Raw genomic sequence first — 22,572 nt, 5'->3', positions numbered from 1 at the left:
AAACTAAGTAATATGCGTTGAAAAAAAGTGTTATAAAATGAGCTGATGGTAGTAGTGTACAATAACTGTTTAATCTATAGAAGAAATAGCAATCATTGTGAGAGATGCCTCATTGTGGCCATGAATTCGCTTCTCATAGATATTGTAGTAGTGCTTGGCATATGACTCCACTTGTGAGAACACCCTCCTCAATTTCTCCACCAGAAGGTAAATTGGTTTAAAAATGTTAACACAATGACATATCCATTCCAAAAGCATTGTGGACCAAATCTCTCATCCCTAAATGATGAATTACTGGGGGGGTCACCAAGCAATATGTAAGATAGCACATGCAATATCAACAGAAGGGGTTTTATATGTTTATGGATCGTTATAGAAATTATACATACATAAGGGATTTCTTAATTTAAAAAGAGAAAGAAATCATACATAAGGGATATTTTTATCATCTAAAAATTTACAGAAGGGGTGCATATAGGCTATACAAAACTGTAGGTAGTTTTTTTTCTAATACCCCTTGATCACAGGTGCTATATGGTGTTTGTACGTACTGATCGCCCGCCCCATGGATAAATTTTGATGCCTCTTGACAATTGCAAATTGCAATACGGAAACCATTAGTATTTCTATAAAATCATTAATTTAAGAATATGAAATCCAAATAATTGCAAAACAACTTCAAACTAAATCAAAGACTATGAATTGAAATAACATCACAATCCATAGAAATCCATGTGCCTGTGTGTGTGTGTGTGTGTGTGTGTGAGAGAGAGAGAGAGAGACGTGTGTGTGTGTGTGTGCGCACGCACGCGTGCGTGAGTGCAATACACTCCTCCTACTGGCCTCTCTCCCATTTTGAGAAATCCAAACATCAATGTCATCTTTTAGAATGTGTCCTACACAAGGTTGAACTGATAGATTTTGTCTACGGTAAGGGAAGTGCTTTACCAACATGGAAAGAATAAGAGAAAGAGGTTGGAAGGAGGTTGAGAGGAGGAAGAGGTTGGGAGGAGGCTGACATGAGGAGGCTAAGGGGAGGTTGAGAGAAGGAAGCTAGAAGAAGTGGTTGAGAGAAGAAGGTTGAGAGGAGGTTGAGGACACGAAGAGGTTGAGAGAAGGAGGTTGAGGACACGAAGAGGTTGAGAGAAGGAGGTTGAGAAGCGGAAGACGTTGAGAGGCCTTTTCATTCTTAAAGGCCTCTTCATGTGATCAGCGAAGTTGCGATCTTCCGAGTTGCTCTCCCATCTTTAAATAACAGAGCTCACACTCAGGATTCCATCTCCATCACACCCTACATGGCATCCACACGCAAGCATACCCCCCACGCTTTCGTATTGTCTTTCCCTCTTCAGAGCCACATACGTCCTCTTATGGAGTTTTCCCGGCAGCTCGCGGCCAATGGTTTTGTCATCACTTTTCTTAACACAGAGCAGATGCACTCACGTTTGATCAGCTGGCGTGCAGAAGCATCCTCACTCGATGTAGGTGTAGAAAATCTGGATATCCGCTTGCGTTGGCTTCCCTTCGTTCCAGAGCCACCTTTGAGCATCACCGAAAAAAACGACCGTTCCAGACTTGCGTTTGAAAGCACCGCTCAAGGTTACATGAAGCTCGAAAGAGGCGTAGAGTATATGATCAGGAGTCTGATGCTCCAGGATCCACCTGTAACATGTCTCATCTCCGACTTCCTGGCGCCCTTCGGCGCTGACATTGCCAAGAGACTCGGGATACCTAGCGTCATGTTCGTTACCTTCTGTGCAGCCAGTCATGCATCGGTCTTGCACGCAATTCAAGGGAGTTTCAAGTTTCTCAGTGGTAAGAGTTTGTAATTATTAAAAGATGTCGATCATTCCTTACAAGGCTCTGGGGACTCAGTGGTCGCATTCTATGAAACCTTTAATTTTCTTGTGATGTATTTAGATCGGCCGGGCCGCGCCGGGAAAGATGCTCTCGTCACCTGCCTCCACGGAGCTCCGCCCAGTTTGAAGTACGAAGACATCAATCCCATTCTTTTTCGGGACGATTTTCTGTTCGATTTTCTCAGCCGATCCATTGGACGAGGACATGACCATGCCTCTGTTGTGATAAATACCTTCGAAGATCTGGAGCACGAAACACTAGAGTACCTTCGAAAGCACCATAACAAAGTTTATTCTGTCGGTCCCGTATTGCCCCCGTCTTATCTCACTGGTTCGTTCCATACGGACGATGGTTCGGCGACCATCTGGCCAGAAGAATACGGGTGCCTCCAATGGTTGGACCAGCAGCAGCCTGCTTCTGTTCTCTATGTTTCCTTCGGCAGCTTTGTTGCTCTCTCTCCACGCCAAGTTGAAGAGATTGCTTGCGGCCTTGAAGCAAGCCGACAATCTGTCCTCTGGATAGCGCGTCGTGATGATATGCACGAAAAGTCGCCAAATGCGCTCTCGCAGGATTTTTTGGATCGTATGAGAGATCGCATCGTTGTTGTTGCATGGGCGCCGCAGCTGCGTGTACTTTGCCATCCCGCTGTGGGGGGGTTCCTAACACATTGTGGGTGGAATTCAACGATCGAGAGTATAGCGGCCGGAGTGCCGATGCTGGGATGGCCATCTCACGGGGATCAGTGGACGAACGAAAGATTCTTTGTGGATAAATGGAAGGTAGGGCTGCCCTTGGAAGTGGACGAGGAGACGGGTTGTGTGAGCAAGGAAGAGGTGGAGAACAAGGTGCGGGGATTAATGCAAGGAGAAAAGGGAAGAGAGCTGAGAAAGAGTGCTAAAGATTGGAGCACGAGTGCAAAGAGAGCCTTGGAAGCTGGGGGCACTTCCTATCAAAATCTCCACCTCTTCGTGGATGAATGTAGGGAGTTTATTTGAAAGAAGGCCTTGAGGTTAAGTTGACCCATTTGGTTAACACTTACATCTTAACGGATTAGCCACGTTAATAAATGAGACTACATGCCTTGTCTCAAAGTAAATAGGACGAGAGGAGCCATATAACTTCTTTCCTACTCTAGGACCATCATAGAGTACTCGAGCCACTAGGCCACATTCGTTTCACCATAACATTAAGGTTAAACCTCCCTTCAAAAGGCTATGAATAAAAGCTAGCTTTCAAAGCTTTGGGTCACTATGGAGCTTGTGCTCTCCCACTCTTCTACCTTCCCTTGTACTTGCATTGCTATGGCTATTCATTCCCTTCCCCTTTACCACACTCATGCATCGTGCTTCTAAGGTAGTGGTCATTTGGTTGACAAACAAAGTGTAGCACTTCTTTGAAAATCTTGACAATTATATGATTTTTTGTCTCACCCTCTTTTCCTTCTCCTATTCTTTCCCCAATTCTTCTCATTCTTGTGAAGAAAGCATCTAAGCATCTAGGAGCCACGAGGGTGTGTTTAAGCATGTAATGCCTTGCTAGTTATTAGCAAAGACAATATATACTTAAAGGCAAGAGCATGCCATAATAGCAAAAGCACCAATTCTGTTGGAAAATGATTCTTCACTTCACAAAATATTTTCAGCTAGCTATTGTTTCATAAAAAAGAGAACTAGTAATTTTTAACTAGCTATCATGTCATCAAATTGGTTCTCCATGCATTAACATCCTATAAAAGGAAAACAGATGGATTAGGTGCATCAGAATGTTCAATCATCACTACATGTACATCTAAAATCTTTGTTTCTTAATAATGTCAAGCATTTCAAGGAAAAATACCTTTATCTCCCATTAATACTCATTAAAGACCTTACAATCATTCTCATCAAATATATATTATCTCGAGAAGGATCATAAGCAAGGCAATGCACATATGGTGATTGTTGAGATTTATACATCAATATGATTGGAGTTATGTAGGTATTGCATAGAATTTGGATTGAGTGATGAGGACTTGGTTGGCTACCTATTGGGTGGTCACCCCTTGTATGGTGTGGACCATTTTAAATACTTCCATTAACAAGAAAAATATCTAATCTCATCTATTTGATTGGCTCCCATTCATACAACGTGCCTCTCTATTTTCAACACTTACCCTTCGATGCTTTGTCGAGCCTTAGAATATTTTTTGCACTGTATGGACCTACAAGATCTAGTGGTAAGTTTTTGAGCCAAGAAACATCAGTATTGCCTTCAATATTTGCGTTGATAATATCGCCATAATAATAGCCGGTGCCTGGTGGCAATACCAATGGTAATAATGACACATATTGGTACCAACTAAAAAAGAACATGGAAGTATCCAATCAGAAAACAATTAGCATTTTTTATGGAGACCATAATGATGTCCTATCTACACTAGTTATTTTACGAAATGTTATGGAAGCGGTATCATACACACAGCAAGAGAGGGGAAGATTAAGGAATCCTTCTTCTTTTTTTTCTAAAGTGAGTATCTCACCAATACAACATAGACTAACTATGTCATATATACATGGAAACTAAGAATACCAACACAACTACATCTAAAATGTGGGATGAGATAAGTTGTGTGTCTTGCTTATCGATCACCGTGTGTTCTGCCTATCTCAGTGGTGAGCAGGTGGATAGAGACGTACATCTCCATACATCTCGACAGTCCCCCTCAAGCTCAAGTCATGAGGAGGATGAGTGCTTGAGCTTGCACTACTCAAGAAACATACTCCCAAAAACTAGCGAAAGTTGTCAAACTTCTCACGAGGCAATGCCTTCGTGATGAATAAGCATTCTTGTATTTCTTGCATTTGCCCTTAGCCGACTTGACCATGAATTCACTGTTTCTATGGTAGTTAAGTGCCAGAGTCCCTAGATGCAACCTAGCAGGGTCACTATGTAACACTTACGAGTACTAAACCCATGCTTTGCACAGGCAAAGATACATGACCATCCTCAACAACTCCCCATCTAAAGGTGGATCTTTGATTCTTAAATTGCTAATCCATTCATCTTGCATACTTGGATTGGATTTTGCAATTTTGGCTGTTTTAACCCATGGCTCTGATACCTTCCATCTCCTCCTTTCATTCCATTAACCTTCCATCTCCTCCTTCCTCCCAAAGGTGGCCTTCCATCTCCTCCATTACATTGACCTATCTCCTCCTTGCTCTTAAAGCTGCCTCTTGTCCTTCCACCTCCTCCGCAAAGCCTGCCTCTTGTCTTTCCACCTCCTTCCCCCTCCAAGCCTCCATCCAAGATCTCCTTCTTTGTGTTAAGAATCCTCATTTATAAGTTTAACGTTTCCTTAACTTATTAATAACTTATTAAATTAAAATAAGTCATTTATAAGTTTAACGTTTCCTTAACTTATTAAATTAAAATAAGTCATTTAAATCCATGGATAAACCATGTGTGTGTGTGTGTGTGTGTGTGTGTGTGGGTGTGTGTATCATTGCAAGGCATAGGCCCTTTTTCAACAGAAATACCGACTCGGGGGGGTCACTCATCATATGTAACCCTATCACGTGAGTTCAACAGAAGGATATTTTTTATTTCTAAAATTTACAGAAATAAATATACATAAGGGACTATTTAAAATAGTTTTGGAAAAAATTTACAGATTTGTATAGAAAAGGGGTACATTTTATTAATGAAAAATTTACAAATAAGGGATTTTAGAAATATGCCTTGAACGCACGTGGTATAGAGGGTTTATACATAGTGAACCCCCCGAGAATACCGACATTTTTTAAACTAAAAGTTTTTTTTTTATGGCTGCAAAGGTCGGTATTTACGTCGCTATAAGCATCAAAAAAGAACGGTCACTATATAGCGACACTAGTAAATGTTGCTATATAGCAACGATTAATAGAAGCTTAAAAAAAACATTAGTGGGGCTAAACAAGGCCACAACAAGCCCTGTTTTGCCCCACTAATGTTTTTTATTTAGTAATTACAAAAGAATATTTTTTGTTACAAAATTTCCCTTGTGGAAAGGGTAATATAAAATCGCTCAAATGAACCGAGCGGCAGAAGCATATACATGTCGAAGATATACAACATTGTTTGTTACAAAATTACCCTTTCAAAAAGGGTGATACAAAATCGCTCAAAGGAGCCGATATATAAAAGCATATACAAGGCGAAGTATATGCAAACTACTACTAATACTACTACTATAACTACTGCTCATCCAAATCATCGTCCTTGTCCTCATCGCGCTGGCCTGATCCCTAGCCCTCGTGAGTTGTGCCTGATTGATCCTTGGCCCTCATGAGCTGCGCCTAATCCTGGCCCTCATCGAAGCCATGTAAGCCTAATCCCTCATCATCACTACTCACCTCCATTGATGGGACATTCAAGCTTTGATTCTAAGAGTGAAACCATATTACTTGGAAATTCGAATGGAACTTAAAGAATAAAACAATTTAAAAAGTGAGATTACAAGTAGGAGTAGACTTATACCGTGCGAGTAGCCACCTCAGCCCAATCAACCATCGCTCCCAGCACCTCTTACTCAATAAACCACGGCTTTGTTCCTACGTGAAATGCGCATCTCGTCTCTGTGTCTGTAGGAAGGCGACCCATCGCAGCTTGCCATGGATCCAATTTACGAGAGTTAGATAAAGTGCATGTAATATGTAGTAAAACAAATAGAACAATATATTAAATGACAAGAAGTAGACTTACCACGGTTTCCTCAAATGCCAACCATCTACCTGCACCAAAGTGCAAAGTACCTATGGAGTCCAGCCATCTCCTCACAGCCCTCCTCTAACCCTCGAACAGTTCGGGATGGTCCTTGTACTACTTCTTGAAAAACTTCCAATCAGCTTTGTCTGCCCAACTAGGTTTAGCCTTCTAGGAAGAGGGGAAAAGAGATTGAAAGAGGGGAAAAAAGAAGAGGGGAAAAGACTATAAGCATAAGAGAAGGAAGAGGGAAAAAGAGATTGAAAGAGGGGAAAATAGCATAAGCATAAGAGAAGGAAGAGGGGAAAATAGATTGAAAGAGGGGGAAAAGAAGAGGGGAAAAGAAGAGAAGGAAGAGGGGAAAAGAGATCGAAAGAGGGGAAAAAGAAGAGAGGAAAAGAGCATAAGCATAAGAGAAGGAAGAGGGAAAAAGAGCATAAGCATAAGAGAAAAAGAAAGAAAGCATATGCTTATGCTTATGCATGAGCATATAAGCATAATAGGAAAAGAGAGAAAGCATAAGCTTGTGCTTATGCATGAGCATATGAGCATATGCTCATGCATAAGCATAAGCATAGGCAAATACATATGCTTATGAAAAGAGGAGAAAAAGAGAGGAAAAAAGAGACTGGAAAATAAGAGAAGGAAGAGGGGAAAAGAGATTGAAAGAAGGGAAAAAGAAGAGGGGAAAAGAGCATAAGCATAAGAGGAGGAAAAACATATGCATAAGAGAAAAAGAGAGAAAGATTATGCTTATGCTTATGCATGAGCATATGAGGGAAAGAGGCGGGGAAATATGGAGGAAAAGAGGAAAAGAGGGGAATAAGAGGGAATAAGAGAAGAGAGGGAAAGAGAGGGTTCCTACGCCCATCACTGCAGCTAGCGCTTAAGGCGTTAGCTGCAGGCCAATACAAATAACGAAAATAACAATAGGAGAAAAGAGGAAGCACTTTCTTACCTGGAAAAGTCCTGAACCATGTTTCGTGGACTGGCCCTACAAAAAAGAGAAAACATACCATTTTTTCAGATAACTAGTTAGAGGAACTGAACCGTGTTTCATGGACTGGCCCTACAAAAAAGAGAAAACATACCATTTTTTCAGATAACTAGTTAGAGGAAGGAGGAGTTTGGAAAAGCAACTTTTCAAAGGGATTAGATGAGTTTGGAGAAGCCTACAAACAAGGAGAAAGCATAAGCCTACAAACAAGGAGAAAGAGGAGGAAGAGAAATACCAAAAAGAGAAGAGGTGAGTCTTCTTTCTTTCACCAAATCTCGTTTTTTGTCCTTAACCTCTGAAAATCAAGCATGAAAACTAGTACATAGCCTTAGCAATACAAGGAGAAACATGCTTAAACACTCACGAAATAAAATCTCACAAAAAATGAACCTACATTGCTTAAAGAGACCCACCTTCTTGAAAAACTTCCTTTCACACAAGCAGAGAGGAAGAAGGGTGGAGAGGGAGCACAAGTTTTGGGAGAGGGGTTGGGTAGGGGTGAGGAGTAGGGAATAGAGAGGAGGAAAGCAAGGTCATCGAATATAAAGTGGGAGGAGAGATTTTTGCTTTTCGTGCAATAGAGATGTGAAAGACGACATCGTGTGGGGTTTTGGGTTTAAGCCCCCAGCATCGCTATATAGCGACACTGGTCAGTCGCTATATAACGACGTCTATATCCAAAAAGCATCGCTATATAGCAATGGGACAAGGCAAAGCATCGCTATATAGCGATGGTTTAGGGCACTAATTATTGTTAGAAGAGAGAAAAGGAGCTCATGGGTGGTTTTTTTTTAAATCTTAATTGATTTCCTTGTAGCTCATGTTGTGATTTTGGAAGTGTGCAGATGGAAGGAACGAGTGGAAGCTCGTCAGATGATGCGCCAATGCCCGGGAGCACAAAGTGGCTTACAGAGAGGTTGTACTGTCATTGCACTCATTGCAAGCGAGAAGTATGACATCAATGTCATATTATCATGCGCCATTTGCAGATGTATGGGGAGGAGCCTGAACCAGTACCCACCGTTGGTGTTGCACATGGTGATGGATCGTCGGTAAGTCAATGCTATTTGCGTTCGTGATTAATATTGGATACCATTATGACACGAAACCTTGAGACAAGATCTTATATTTACACAAAATCTTGAGATAGGATGAGGACACACTTTGAGTAAGACTATAGTCTCTCGGATGTGCCAGATGATGACGAGGGTATGGTGGACATGATGGACTCTATTTTCAGGGGCACTACATCACATGTACATGTGATGTTAGATTCTGAGGTCAATATGCGAGAGTTGCAATCAACACAATTGTACGAGGGTGCTAGGATGTCTAAAGTACGAGCTTGTCTCTCAATCTTGAATCTGCAAAGCAAAGTATGGGTGGTCAGATACAAGTGTCTCGGCCTTAATGAGGTTAGCTCCCGCATTAATTTGACTCATTATTTGGGAGTTATTTGGATATTGTTTGTTTTGAGAATCATCATGTATGTTTGAGAATCATCATTATTCAAAGCCTATGTATGTTTGAATTGTGACTCTCTTTTATCCTTCTCTCTTTTATCCTCTCTTTTCGTCTCTTTTTCATCTCTTTTCGTCTCTTTTCTCCTCTCTTTTTCTTTCTGATCTCCTCTCTTTTTCTCTTTTTTTTCTCCTCTCTTTTCCTCTATTTTCCTCTCTTTTCTCCTCTCTTTTTCTCTCTTTTATCCCCACTTTTTCTCTTTTTCTCTCTTATCTCCTCTCTTTTTCTGGGTCTTTCTCCTCTCTTTTCTCCTTTTTCTCCTCTCTTTTTCTTTCTTTTTTCTCCTCTCTTTTTCTCTCTTTTCTCCTCTCTTTCCTTCTCTCTTTTTCCCCATGTGAAGCTTCAATAGCCTACCATTGAGCAAGCAGATACAGACTTCTGTCACTCTAAGTCAAAGAATGTAGGAGTCTGTAATTACTTGCTCAATATCAAGCTGTAGGATTCTAAGATTGCTCAATGTCTTATAGGTATTCTAAGCTGTAGGATTAGTGTACCGATAATCGTGATGCATTAGTGTAATTATGATTATGTTATATTATTAACATGACTTCTTTGTTGCTTTGAAAGAGGGAAAAAGAGAAAGAAAAGTAGAAAAGAGAAAGAAAAGGGGAAAAGAGAGGTGAGAATCATCATGTATGTTTGAGAATCATCATTATTCGAAGCCTATGTATGTTTTAATTGTGATAGGTTGCTCCAAAAGATGTTGCCTATACCAAAAACACTATATTAGAGAATTTGGGAAAATCCCAATTCCCACGAAATAAAATATAGTCACTTCAAAAGTAAAATTTGATGTTTTTTATTGAAACATTAGCTCCATTGAGGACCCAAGTTTCAATTATGTTGGGGGAGACTAGATCATGCACAATACTTCCCAATTCCTAGAAACCCAAGCAAAAATCTTCCGTATGTTGCTATGGCAAAAGGCCTTAATAGATGTGAACATGGCTCCATGGCCAAAACATTTGTTGATTTACTAGTGAAAGAAAGATGTTTGTTGTTTCATATGCATCGAAACCACAAAGAAAAGCCAATTTATAGATGTTGCATTAGGAAGATTCATTGGAGTAAATTAAATTGGAGTATTGATATATGCAATAGGATTGTTATAGATCTTTGACATCCATCATATAAATGTGGTCTTCAAAAACAAAATTAAACTTGCAACAACTGTCAATTTTTTTTTTGGTATATTAGATGTATCAAATTAATGTCAAATGCTTATGTTTCTATGTTGATAAATTGCAGTATTAACATATGCAATAGGATTATGGTAGAGCTTTGACATCCATCATATAAATGTGGTGTTCAAAAACACCGTTCCATCACAATAGAGCTCATGAAACTCTCCATCACAATAGAGCTCATGAAACTCAGAGACATGGTCTTGATAAAAACCTTTTTTTAAATTGCTTTCTTGTACTAAATATAATCAAAACCATTGACCAATAGCCAATTTTGCACCACATCATTTAACATAATCATTAACAATTCCATACTAGTATTCATACTCACAAAGTAGCTCATCTCCGAAGGAGATATCCTTTATGGTTTGCACAGTAATGTAGCCATGGGCACTCAAATTTCCTTGTGACTTTTGAGCCCAAGGTGGTAGTTTAGGGATGTATACAAATATAACATTTGTTCTTTCTTTATAATACATTGAGCTATTTATATATCCAACAATGTTTCCATACAATACATCTCCCACAATACATTTCACATCTGTCAATGGCTCAATGAATGGATCTTCAAACATTCCATAAGTCTTCATCCTTGGGAAAAACTTGAGGAGAGATCTCCAAGTATCATAATCATACTTTGGACCATTATATACCATCAAATCTTGTTTTTTCTTGATGCTCGTATGTACAAAAAGACCATATCCTACCCCAGGTATTGTTGATTTCTTTACTTCATAATGGATGCCATTCATTTCGAACATGTGCTCAATGGGTATGGGCAATTTATGTTTCCATAAGCCATTGGATGCAGGATCAAAATTTGTAATAAGATAGCTCTTCAACTTTTCAGGACAATCTACAACACCTATCATATGTTTAAAATCAAAGAATCATTCTTTTAGTGGAGGAATACAAACTCACATCATAAAGCACATAGCATTTTTTGGACAAGGCACTAACTCAATGTCTATTAATTCTTTCACAAAACAAATTGAAACATAATGTTTTGCAAATCGAATCTAACCAAATAGTGTCCAAATATAAATCAGAATGTAGGTACAAATGTTTTCATTGAGCATTTGTGTTTGCAACTCTAATTAACAATATCACTCACATTCCCTAAGGGTTGTCTATACAATAAAATCGAATCAAGTTGGCTAAGAATGCCCTTGCAGCATCGGCAGTGATTCCCCTTTCCTTGCATCCAAGAACCATAGCAAAGCGTTTTGCCTCACTATCTTTCAATGGACCCATTTTGGAAATTTTTCCTAGCATGCATTCTTCCTCTTCATTCAATGTAACATGTTGAGCATGCACCATACTTGTTGTAGTCGGACAAGTCCCTCTCACTCTAGTTTTGGTTATAGGTAAAGTAATACCTTTCTCTGTGTCTTTTTTTGAACTACGAGTAGACATATGAGATTCGACATTCATCCTTTCGAGAACTTCTTTGTTTTTTTCTTTGAATTCAAGGATCACTGGTTGAAAATAATAGAACATATCATGCCCTTCGACAATCGGAGCTTGACCAAATCTGTTAGAAGAGATGGCACTGCGCACATCTACTGCATCATCTAGCATCTGTAGGTATGGTAATAACTCATGAATCACCACAATCTATATTAAATTTTGTAGGGAAAATGCAATTTTTTGTTGGATTAACACAACCCGTGTAAGGCGAAACATCAATGAACACTGTTCTTGCTGGTTTGCATTCCTCTTTAAAACAACACCACACTCTCATTAATGGTTTAAACCATGCTTCCACATTCATCCTATCTGGTCGAATGATTCTACTCTTTGTATGCTTGTGGCATGCCATCGCACCCCAAACCATGAAGAAATGTAACTTTCTGTTAACATGATGCTCCAAAGTGTCCAGCATGTGTTGCACCATGCCCTTTTCTCCTCCAGTGGACCAAATGCCAACATGGTAGTGATCGAGCAACCATTGTAGAAACTCTAAACACCCAGGATGGAGAACAAGCCAATGCTTCCCATTGTGCAAGCTCATATGTTTATTTGACTTTGAAAAACAATGCTCGAGCAATAACCCTTTCAAATCTATTATCACTGCTAGTCTTATTTTTGTTATCACCTCTTTTGACATTATTTATGAGAGTGACATTATGTCTTCTCCTTTACCTTCTAAGATTTCTTCCTGCACCTTGGCTTCATACAATGACATTGCATCTTCTCCTTTACCTTCTAAGCTTGCATTCACATTTGTCAATGGAACATTAACCGTAGACATTGCATCCTCAACATTTTTAATCAACCATGTTGAGCTTGGAACTTGCATGCTAATGTTCAAATTAGGCACATAATGAATCATTGGATCAGGTGTCACATGTACAGGCAATGCTTCTAGTGATGTGAAATTGAGATGGCCAATATCTGTTGATAAACAAGGAAATGAAATTCATAAGTAGAAACAAACTGAAGATTGAGATGGAAAACCAAATTGTCAAACTTTAGGTTGTGTGCTCTCAATGCAATTTGTTTGTGTGAAAGCATTCATGTTTTTCCTTTTCAAAACAAAATTGGAATACTAAAAAAAAGAAAGCATTCATGTTCATATGCTTAGTATACCCCCTAAAGTTGTTGAATCTATACCCTTTCAAGTTATTTTAATCCCCAAAATTACATATCCTTACAATGCCAAAAACCTTTGCGTAATAGATAGAGTGGAGTCCAACATTATCTAGCATTGCCCGAGTGTTCCCACTAAGAAAATATTTGGCCAAGCGGCCAAAACATATTTGAGCATTCATATGAAGTGAATAAGGATAGAAACAACAATTTACACAGCTAATTCATTTATCACGATCAAGACTCAACAACTTTTTAACATTTATGAACTCATAAATAAATTTGGATGTGTATCACACTCCGAAGGTATTACAACATGCAAACACATCTTTTCATGAAATATAGAAAATTAAACATATTCAAGAATACATATGAATGTTTGAATTATGGCAATGAGATAGAAGAAATTTCCAAGAAATATTAAAAGATCTTTGGAACAAAATTAATACATCATATGGAGAATATAGCAAGATAACATATGGAAAACACGAACACCATATAAAAGGACAATTTCAAGGACCTGTTGCTTTCTCTTCTATTTCCCAAAACTTTGAAGCGTGTTTTTGTAAATGCTCACGCTGCTCTTCATTGAAGGGTTGAAGCTCTTTTTGTCCTGGTATGGTATCAATTTCTTTATCCCCTCCACCTTCAATTGTATCATCTTCTTTTGGCACCCCCTCTATTGCCAATATTGCTTCTTGCAAGCCAGCCCATTGTCGAATTTCATGATTACTATAAGCATACGTGCAACATATACTTTCAACCTTTGCCAACTCCTCATAAGTCTCAACAACTGAAACAACATGCCTCTTACAAGAAAGAGACTCTATTGCAGCAAGCCCCTCAGAGAACAAGTCCAATACATACTCATCTTCTCGACAGAAACCCATGATCATGTCTTTCATGATACTTGAACGTTTTCTTTTCAAGGACAATTCAATGTCAAATTCATCATCATCATCCTCGTCATCATCATCCTCATCACCTGATTCTTCTGCACCACTTGATTTTTCATATTTTTCATCTACAACATATATTGATGGCTTACATTGTGCATTGGTATAGTGCTCAATATCGTTGAAATGCTTTTCCTTGCTTACCAATACACAGGCAATTAAGCCATCCATAGATCCAGTGACAAATATAACTGCAGTTTCAAAATTAAGGCAACCGAAGTGTATTTTATATTGTCCGCATGTCTTATTTAATGCATTCTTCAAACATGATACATGATCCATGGTCAAGAACACCACAAGAAGGAATTGCACTGGAGGAGAAGCGATTGTCATCAAGCTTTTCAACAAACACTCAAAGCGATCCTCATTCCAATTTCTACTTCTGCTTGGTCCATACATTACATCCAAAAAGGCAACCCCTATTGCCATTGGCTCTTGGTACACATTATGTATAAATTCCATTCCCTCCATGTTTGAACCGACTGTGTAGAACCTCCAAGGTCGGGTGGTATTCGGTCCATGACTTGCACCTTCACTTTGTCCCATAATCCACCTCAGATACCCCTTTGCAGCATCAGGCAATGGTGGAGTTTCCTTGCCCTGTTGAAGCTTCACTTTTAACCATGAGTCAGAGCAACCACGAATCTAATGATACAATTCTGGAGTAATTTTAAAATGTAATCTGCACTCATCCCCATTTTTTAACATTAAAGAAGGCCGTTCTGCGGATATAAACATATAAAGTTCTTCTTGTAGTGTAGCATCTCTCTTGTTCTGCATAGCTCGTCCTTCAATATCAAGAATCATGGCATCAGTCTTTGTTTTAGCTATGACTACTCTACCTTCCTTAATGTCATTTTGAATTTGACCAATTTGATCATCACTCAATCCACGCAAGCATCTAAACATTGAGACTGTGGGTTGCCTATGGCATTTTCCATCTTGTGAATATTTGCCTGCAATGTAATCCTCAAGGATGGAGATCCAACCATCATAAATGGCATCGCTTGTGATTATCATATGTACATCCTTCGTGGCAAAGCTATTGCCCAATGTTACCTTGCCAGTGTCAATGAAAGCCTGCAAAATATATGAATCCATTAGAATGCAATAATTACGAAAACCGACTTGTAAAAAATGATTCATAATTAAAATCTATACTTACATCCCAATTCTCACGATCTGGATGTCCTTTTGCAAGCCCTTGTTATGCTTTCTTGGGTCTGTTAAAGAGAATCCATTGTCCCCTCTCCTGCTTATTTATATCAATGTATGGAGATTGTCTCAAGATATTTTGAGACTCCAGGTTTGCCATCTTTGATATCTCCACACAAAAGCGTACAGGACAATTCACTACAATCCTTGCATGGTGGGTGCGGTAGTAGTTCTTTCTTTGGGCCGTGCTGTTATCATCATTAGATGTGAATATTTTAGCAACATATATTGAATGTTGTCCAGATAGTATCCAGTAGTGGCACTTGGTTAAATCCTTTTTATCTACCCTTTCCAGGGGCTGCTTTGTTTCAGGATTGAAAGGCATTAAATCTGCTACAGCAGTAGGAGGCCTAGAGTTATAACCGAAGTCTGCAGCAAGCTTCTGCACATGCTCTTTGTTCAACCCTCTATATACATAGCTTGGAGGAGCTTTTTGACATCTTGTAACTGGAATTGAAAATGTTGCATGCAACCCGAATGGGTAGTATTTTTCATATTCCACCAAGCCTGATGGTTTCTTTTGCCCTTTTTTTCCTATGACCTTTCCACTTGGCTCCAATTCACTACCACTGCTTCTTTCCAAAACTGCTAGCATACCCTCTGGAGGTGTTTCTTCTTGTGGTACATCAACTATAGTTAGCTTTTCTTTCTTTGCCCCTTCTCTGCTACCACCTGGTGCTTGAACCATAGTCGATTTTCCTTTCTTTGTTCCTTCCCCACTATCTTCCCCACTCTTACGCTTCTTTAATGTTGTTGAAACTTTGCGATATGATTCAATGATTGTTGTCACTGTGTCAATTTCATTTCCATCAATTGATTCAACACTTATCCAGCCTCTTGAGTGCATGTTGTCATCTACATCAGACTTCATACGAGATGCTTCATAATCACTGGGATCCAAGAGAAACTTCTTATTTTGATTTATAATGATCAACAATCCAATATCTCCCTCTTTTCCAACCACATCTTCAGTGATTTGATGTACCTATCCAACACAAGTGTATGCACTTTTATTAGGTAACAAAACAAATAAGTGAACTCGTGTCAACTGTGCTCCCTCAATACTATATATGTCAAAGTACCAAGGTATGCTTTTTTTTGCAAATCCACTTACAACTTTCTCAACCTTCTTTACATTTGTGTCTTTCCTGTAAAAAAAACCCAAGCAATATACAAACTATCATTGTTATAATCTTTAATGTTAGACAAAACACATTATCGATAAACATATCTGAATTAGAATCTAGAATTGACACTAGACATAGTAGTAGATTTGGAAAGCACTAGATTCTAGGGAGATTTGGCTGCACTAGGGAGATTTGGCCGTGCGCCCAAATCTTATGGGCTTCTTTTAAAGCACTAGAAGGGGAGGTTTGGATGTGTGGCCAAATCATATGGGCTTCTTTCAAAGCACCAAAGTTTGGGGAGATTTGGCCTTGTGTCCAGATCTTGTGGGCTTCTTTCAAAGCACTAGGGTCCAGAGAGATTTGGCTGTGCAACCAAATCTTGCTAGCTTCTTTCAAATCAGTCAAATCTTTCTAGCTTCTTTTAAATCACTTGGGTTTAGGGAGATTTGGCTGTGCGGACAAATCTTGCTAGCTTCTTTCTAATCATGAGGGTCTATGGAGATTTGGTCGTGTAGCCAAATCTTTTCAAAGCACCAGGGTTTGGGGAGATTTGTGTGTGGTCAAATCTTGCTAGCTTCTTTCCAATCACAAGGGTCTATGGAGATTTGGGTGCAGCTAATTCTTTTCAAAGCACCAGGTTTAGGGAGATTTGGCCGTGCAGCCAATTCTTTTCAAAGCACGAGGTTTAGGGAGATTTGGCCATGCAGCTAAATCTTTTCAAAGCACCAGGTTTAGGGAGATTTGGCCATGCAGCCAAATCTTGCTAGCTTCTTTCTAATCACGAGGGTCTATGGAGATTTGGCTGTGCAGCCAAATCTTTTCAAAGCACCAGGGTTTGGTGAGATTTGTGTGTGGTCAAATCTTGCTAGCTTCTTTCTAATCATAAGGGTCTATGGAGATTTGGCCATGTGGCCAATTCTTTTCAAAGCACAGGTTTAGGAAGATTTGGCCATGCAGCCAAATCTTTTCAAAGCGCCAGGTTTGGGGAGATTTGGCCATGCAGCCAAATCTTTTCAAAGCACCAAGTTTTCAAAGCACTAAGGTTTGGGGAGATTTGGCTACGATGCGAAATCTTTCTAGCTTTTTATAAGTCACGAGGGTTTAGGGAGATTTGACTGTGTGGCTAGCTTCTTTCTCATCACAAGGGTCTAGGGAGATTTGGCCGTGGGGCCAAATCTTTTCAAAGCAGTAGGATTTGGGGAGATTTGGTTGTGATGCCAAATCTTTCTAGCTTCTTTTAAATCACCTAGGTCTAAAGAGATTTGGCCATGCGGCCAAATCTTGCTAGCTTCTTTCTAATCACGAGGGTCTAGGGAGATTTGGCCATGCGGCCAAATCTTGCTATCTTCTGTCTAATCACGAGTGTCAAGGAAGATTTGGTTGTGTGGCCAAATCTTTTCAAAGCAGCAAGGTTTAGGAAGATTTAGTTGTGATGCCAAATCTTTATAGCTTCTTTGAAATCACCAAGGTCTAGGGAGATTTGGCCATACGGCCAAATCTTGTATGTTTTGAAAGAAGCCAGAAGATTTGGCCGCATGGCCAAATCTCCCCATTTAAAATTTAAAATTAAAATCTTAAGATTCAAATTTCAAATCTGAAGAATTCAAAATCTTAGATTCAAAATTTAAAATTCAAAATTCAAAATTCAAAATTCAAAATCTTAGATACAAAATTCAAATTTCAAATTTGAAGATCTGAAAGTCAAATCATATACTAAAGACCCTACTTTCAAGTCACACTTCGAGATTCCTACTTTTACAAGAGTATTTCTTTCAAATTGTGGTGTTCTAAAATGGAGAAAATGGAGAACATGCATGAATTAGGTACAGTTTTGATTTCTTTCATTTTTTTCTTACTTGGATGATTGAGTAGCCATTGTTGTTTGTGAGCTTGTGCTGTTTGGATTTCGTCAAGATGAGATCTCGTTTGGAAAGAGCAGCCTGCTCAGGGCTATGAAGAAGAAATAGATTTGTCCTTTGTGCCTACCCAAGGAGCATCATCGATCGAAGGAGGAAACCTGCCACTGAAGGCAAGAGTAGGCTGAAACTATGCGGAGGAAGAAGAAACAGTCCGAAGCAGTGCTCTGCAAGAAGAAATAGGCCAAAATAGCACGGAGGAAAGGCCGAAACTGTGCGGAGGAAGAGGAAATAGGCCGAAATAGTACCCCGCAAGAAGAAGCAGGCTGAAAACAACGTCGTGGGAGGAAGGAGCAGCATCACGAAGGGGAGCAGCATCGTGGAGGGAAGGAGCAACGTGGTGGAGGGAACGAGCAGCACTACTGAGGGGCCGTGGGGAAGGAACAGCGCCACGAGGGAAGGAGCAACGTGGAGGAAGGTCGCGGGGGAGGAGATGAGGAGCAGCGTCGAGGGTCGAGGAGGAGAGATCCTGGGAAGCACTTGGAAGTCATGGAGGAGAAGGGAAGGGAGGGACAAGATAGCCCAAAAAAAGCATGCCCCAAAAAAGTATAGTTTGGGGGGAAGGAGCAATCCCCCCAAAAAAGCATGTTTTAGGGGGAAGGAGCAATCCACCCAAAAGAATGTAGAGCAAAAAAAAAAAAAAAGACCTCTTTCTAATCCAACTATTGTGTGTGGAATCTATGGAGAGTTGAATTGGTAATGTAAGTTTAAAACCTACATAGTTAAGTACACATTGTTAGGACAAAACTGGGATGAGGAGCCTCCCAGGACCTCTCATTTTGACATAGTTTTGAACTTTTTTGCTTGCAATTAGCTAAGCAAGGGTAGAGGAGAGTTTTCCAAGAACTACCCCATCTAAGACGTTGTCCTAAAGCTCTCAAACCACCCTACATACACATTGGAGATCTAGGAAGGGAGAGAACAAGGTGAGCCTAGCACTTGATCCCCCATGAAGACGAATTCAATTCCTTCTCATAGGTTTACTTTTTATGCTTGGTTTAAAAGGTTTGTTTAGCTTTGCCTTTTAAAGTTTTGGTTTTTTAATAGTTTTAGATTTTCTAGTTTGCTTTTAAAGTAATAGTATGATTTTAAAGTGTAATAGCATGAATCATGAAAAGCATGTACGACTTTTTTGAAAGTAGGATCTCTAGATTTGAATTTCAAAATTTGAAACTTGAAACTTGAATTTTGAATTTTTTATTTTAAATTTTGAATTTTGAATTTTGAACTTTAAATTTTAAATTTTAAAATCTGGATTTTCAATTTTTAAATTTAACGTTTGAAGATTTGTCCATGTGGCCAAATCTTCCCAGTGATTTGAAAGAAGATTTGGCCGTGTGGCCAAATCTTCCTAGTGATTTCAAAGAAGCTAGCAACATTTGGCAGCACGGCAAAATCTTCCCAAACCCTAATGCTTTGAAAGATTTGGCCACATGGCCAAATCTCCCAGAACTGGTGATTTGAAAGAAGCATGCAAGAGGAGGTTGCACGGCTAGAACTCTCCATACCCTAGTGCTTTGAAAGAAGCCTACAAGATTTGGCCACACGACCAAATCTCCCCAAGTTTGAAAGAACGCCACAAACAAATCTTCTCAGTGCTTTGAAAGAAGTCACCAAGGTCTCGAAGGATTTGGCCGTGCATCCAAATCTTGCTAGCTTCTTTGAAAGCACCAATGTCTGAGCAGATTTGGCTGTGTGGCCAAATCTTATTGCTTCTTTCAAAGCACTGCTGTCTTAGGAGATTTGGCCATGTGGCCAAATCTTGTTGGCTCCTTTCAAAGCACCAGTGTCTGGGGAGATTTGACCATGTGGCTAAATCTTGTGGGCTTCTTTCAAGGCACTAGGTTCTAAGTAGATTTGGATGTGTGGATAAATCTTGATGGCTTCTTGAAAGCACTAGCGTCTCGGGAGATTTGTTTGTGTGGACAAATCTTGCTATCTCCCTTTCAAAGCACCATGGTTTGTGAAGATTTGGCCATGTAGCCAAATTTTGCTGCCTAAAATTCAAAGCACCAAGGTTTAGGAAGATTTGGTCTTGCAATGAAATCTTGTAAAGCATTTTCATCCTAAGTCACACCATCAGATATCAATATTGAACTATAACAAATGCTATGTACTATGCAGGTGCCACATTGAAAGTGGGGGTTAAAGTCAACTTGCTTGTCAGTGGAAAGATTGTTGCCATTGGGACAATATTCTCTACATCACATGATGACATGTGCCAAGGTGTGCCCTTGGGAGAAAACAATGTATCGGTGGCAATCGATATTTGTATGGATGAAAGTGCACTTCTTCCATTTCCTACAATGGATGCATTCTTAGTCTATGAGGCTTTGGGTAGTGTTGTTCGTTGGAAAGCATGATCAATGAGTTGTGTGGACAATGTCAATGGAGCTATTGTACCAATGAATGACATAACATCAGATACCATTGACGTTGAACCTCTATGTGAATATGATGAGTTTTCCATTCGAGAATCATGGAACGACAAGAAAGTCTTAATATGGGATGAGCAGAAAACCAAGAGCATTGCTGAGGGTGTTGTTTTGTATGTCTACCCATTTGAACCTATAAATTTTGAGATGCTTGGTGAAGGTAATCTAGGTGTGGGAATTGAAAAGTATCATAGTGATGTATCAGGCATCGATACCATCCACTTAATAAAATGGCCCATTGCAAAAATAACCTTTTTAGATGGAACTTCATTAAGAATCGATGACACCATGAATTCTTCAAGTGGTTTTGGGAAAAAGCACATGGAAGATGAGGACCCAATGGAAAAATCCACAAAAAAGAGGCATTACTGCATGATAAAGAGAAAAGCTAAAAAACATGGCATGCCATTAGCATCATCTAGACTCACAAGGGATGCAGTCATAAAAGTATCTATGATTGATTTTTGTAAACAAAATTGTTGTCAATTTGCCGATCATCAAATGATATCCAAATTACGCATAGAGTATTGGGGCCAAAGTTTGGAGGCTCGCACCAATTATGTATATGACACTCTTGGGGTTGCTTGTCAAAAAGATGACAATGGGCATTTCAAATATGTCTTTTCATTGAATGGTATTCAAGTTTGTTGTAGAGCATGGTATGAAATGCATGGTATTCCAAAAACAACATTTTATCGATACAAGGTTGGTATATGAAGGTGCATACATGGTAATAAAGGAATCATGCGGAGAGGTTGGGACCACACAGAACTGGGTAGAGCCATAATCCAAGATTTTGTGGATATTCTTAGCGTATGCCACACAAAAGTAGAACATTTCAGGATGGATCAAGGGAAACACAGTTGGTGATACCGAATGTATACAAGCAGGTTGATATTCTCTATGAAGTTAACATGCAATTAAAGCATAGTTTGGGTTGTAAGGAGATGTCAACTTCCACATTCAACCGCATATGGAACTCTGAATTCAAGCATGTAACTTTGTCAAAAACAAGTGAATTCTCTAAGTGTGGTTTATGTAGTGCAATCAAGGCTCAACTTGCAGCGACAAAATGCCAAAATGAATGTAATAAGTTGATGGAAGATAGAAGAAAACACATGTTACAACAAAAAAGTTGTAGAAATGTGTACTACACTTGGCATAGATTTTCTGAAATGTATCCTCAGACATACTTGTGCATTATCCATGATAAGATGGACCAAAAGAAGATAGCCATCCCTAGATTACGCAATCGTTCAAAGGACATAGACAAGTCCTTTCAGCTCCCAGTGGCTTTGACTGGCATGATAACACATGGACATGGTCAAGGACGTTATGGTCACTTTTCTTTATCCTTGTGGCCGTTGGATCCTAACTTCACAATTGGTTCATTGGCTTTGTGTTTGAGAAATCTTGAAAGATTTGATAACCATGCACTTGGAGATTTAGTACATGATGGGATGCCAAGGTCTGACAACGCTCTGCTAAATGCACTAACCTCAAGAGAAGCATTGGATTCTCACTATGTTTCTAATGGCAAGCAACAACTTCATCTTGGAGCAGTGGGTGGAACATTCAAAGACCTTGGACTTGGAAGTTCCCATCAAGAAAATCCTTATAAGAAACTACCCGAACACATATTGTTGCAGTTGGATAATTGTGGTTCTGAAAACAAGAATAGGTACTTGTTTGCATACCTATCATTACTTGTTGCTCGAGGGATTTTCAAGTCAATTCAATTGGGATTCTTGATGGTTGGGCATACACATGAGGATATTGATGCAATGTTTAGCAGGTTTTCAGAGAGGTTAAGAACTAGCCAAACATTGACATTTGCACATCTCATGGATACTTTTAGACAATGTGAGGAGTCTTCTCCAATGCCATTTTTGGTAACGGAAGTCCCTGATTTCAAGAGCTATGTTGATGGATGCCTATGCGATGGGACAGATTCTTTAGTGGGACACTCAAAGCCTCTCCAATTTCGGTTCTTTATGCGAAATGAAGTTCCTATCATGCAATATAAAGTGCATCCACGATCATTAGA

General features: G+C 39.4%; 1 protein-coding gene across 1 annotated transcript; it reads left to right on the top strand.

The window, feature by feature from the left end:
* Nucleotides 1-1,370: 1,370 nt before the first annotated feature.
* LOC147902415 (UDP-glycosyltransferase 85A7-like) lies at nucleotides 1,371-2,855 on the top strand. Its single transcript, XM_087373222.1, has 2 exons — nucleotides 1,371-1,815; nucleotides 1,921-2,855. Exons 1-2 carry the CDS (start codon nucleotides 1,371-1,373, stop codon nucleotides 2,853-2,855), a joined length of 1,380 nt encoding a protein of 459 aa, XP_087229348.1.
* Nucleotides 2,856-22,572: the final 19,717 nt, after the last annotated feature.

This window comes from Dipteris shenzhenensis, chromosome 4 (genome assembly GCF_047967505.1).
Source record: "Dipteris shenzhenensis isolate YYH24624 ecotype China chromosome 4, Dip_SZ_1.0, whole genome shotgun sequence".
In the NCBI taxonomy this organism is placed as follows: domain Eukaryota; kingdom Viridiplantae; phylum Streptophyta; class Polypodiopsida; order Gleicheniales; family Dipteridaceae; genus Dipteris; species Dipteris shenzhenensis.
The sequence above is the reverse complement of the archived record's forward strand: the minus strand, read 5'-3'. Positions and strand labels throughout refer to the sequence as shown.

Coding starts and splice junctions, on each gene's coding strand:
- LOC147902415 (XM_087373222.1), top strand. CDS start 1,371: ATGGAGTTTTCCCGGCAGCTCGCGGCCAATGGTTTTGTCATCACTTTT. Junction 1,816..1,920: donor GAGTTTCAAGTTTCTCAGTG/GTAAGAGTTTGT, acceptor TGATGTATTTAG/ATCGGCCGGGCCGCGCCGGG.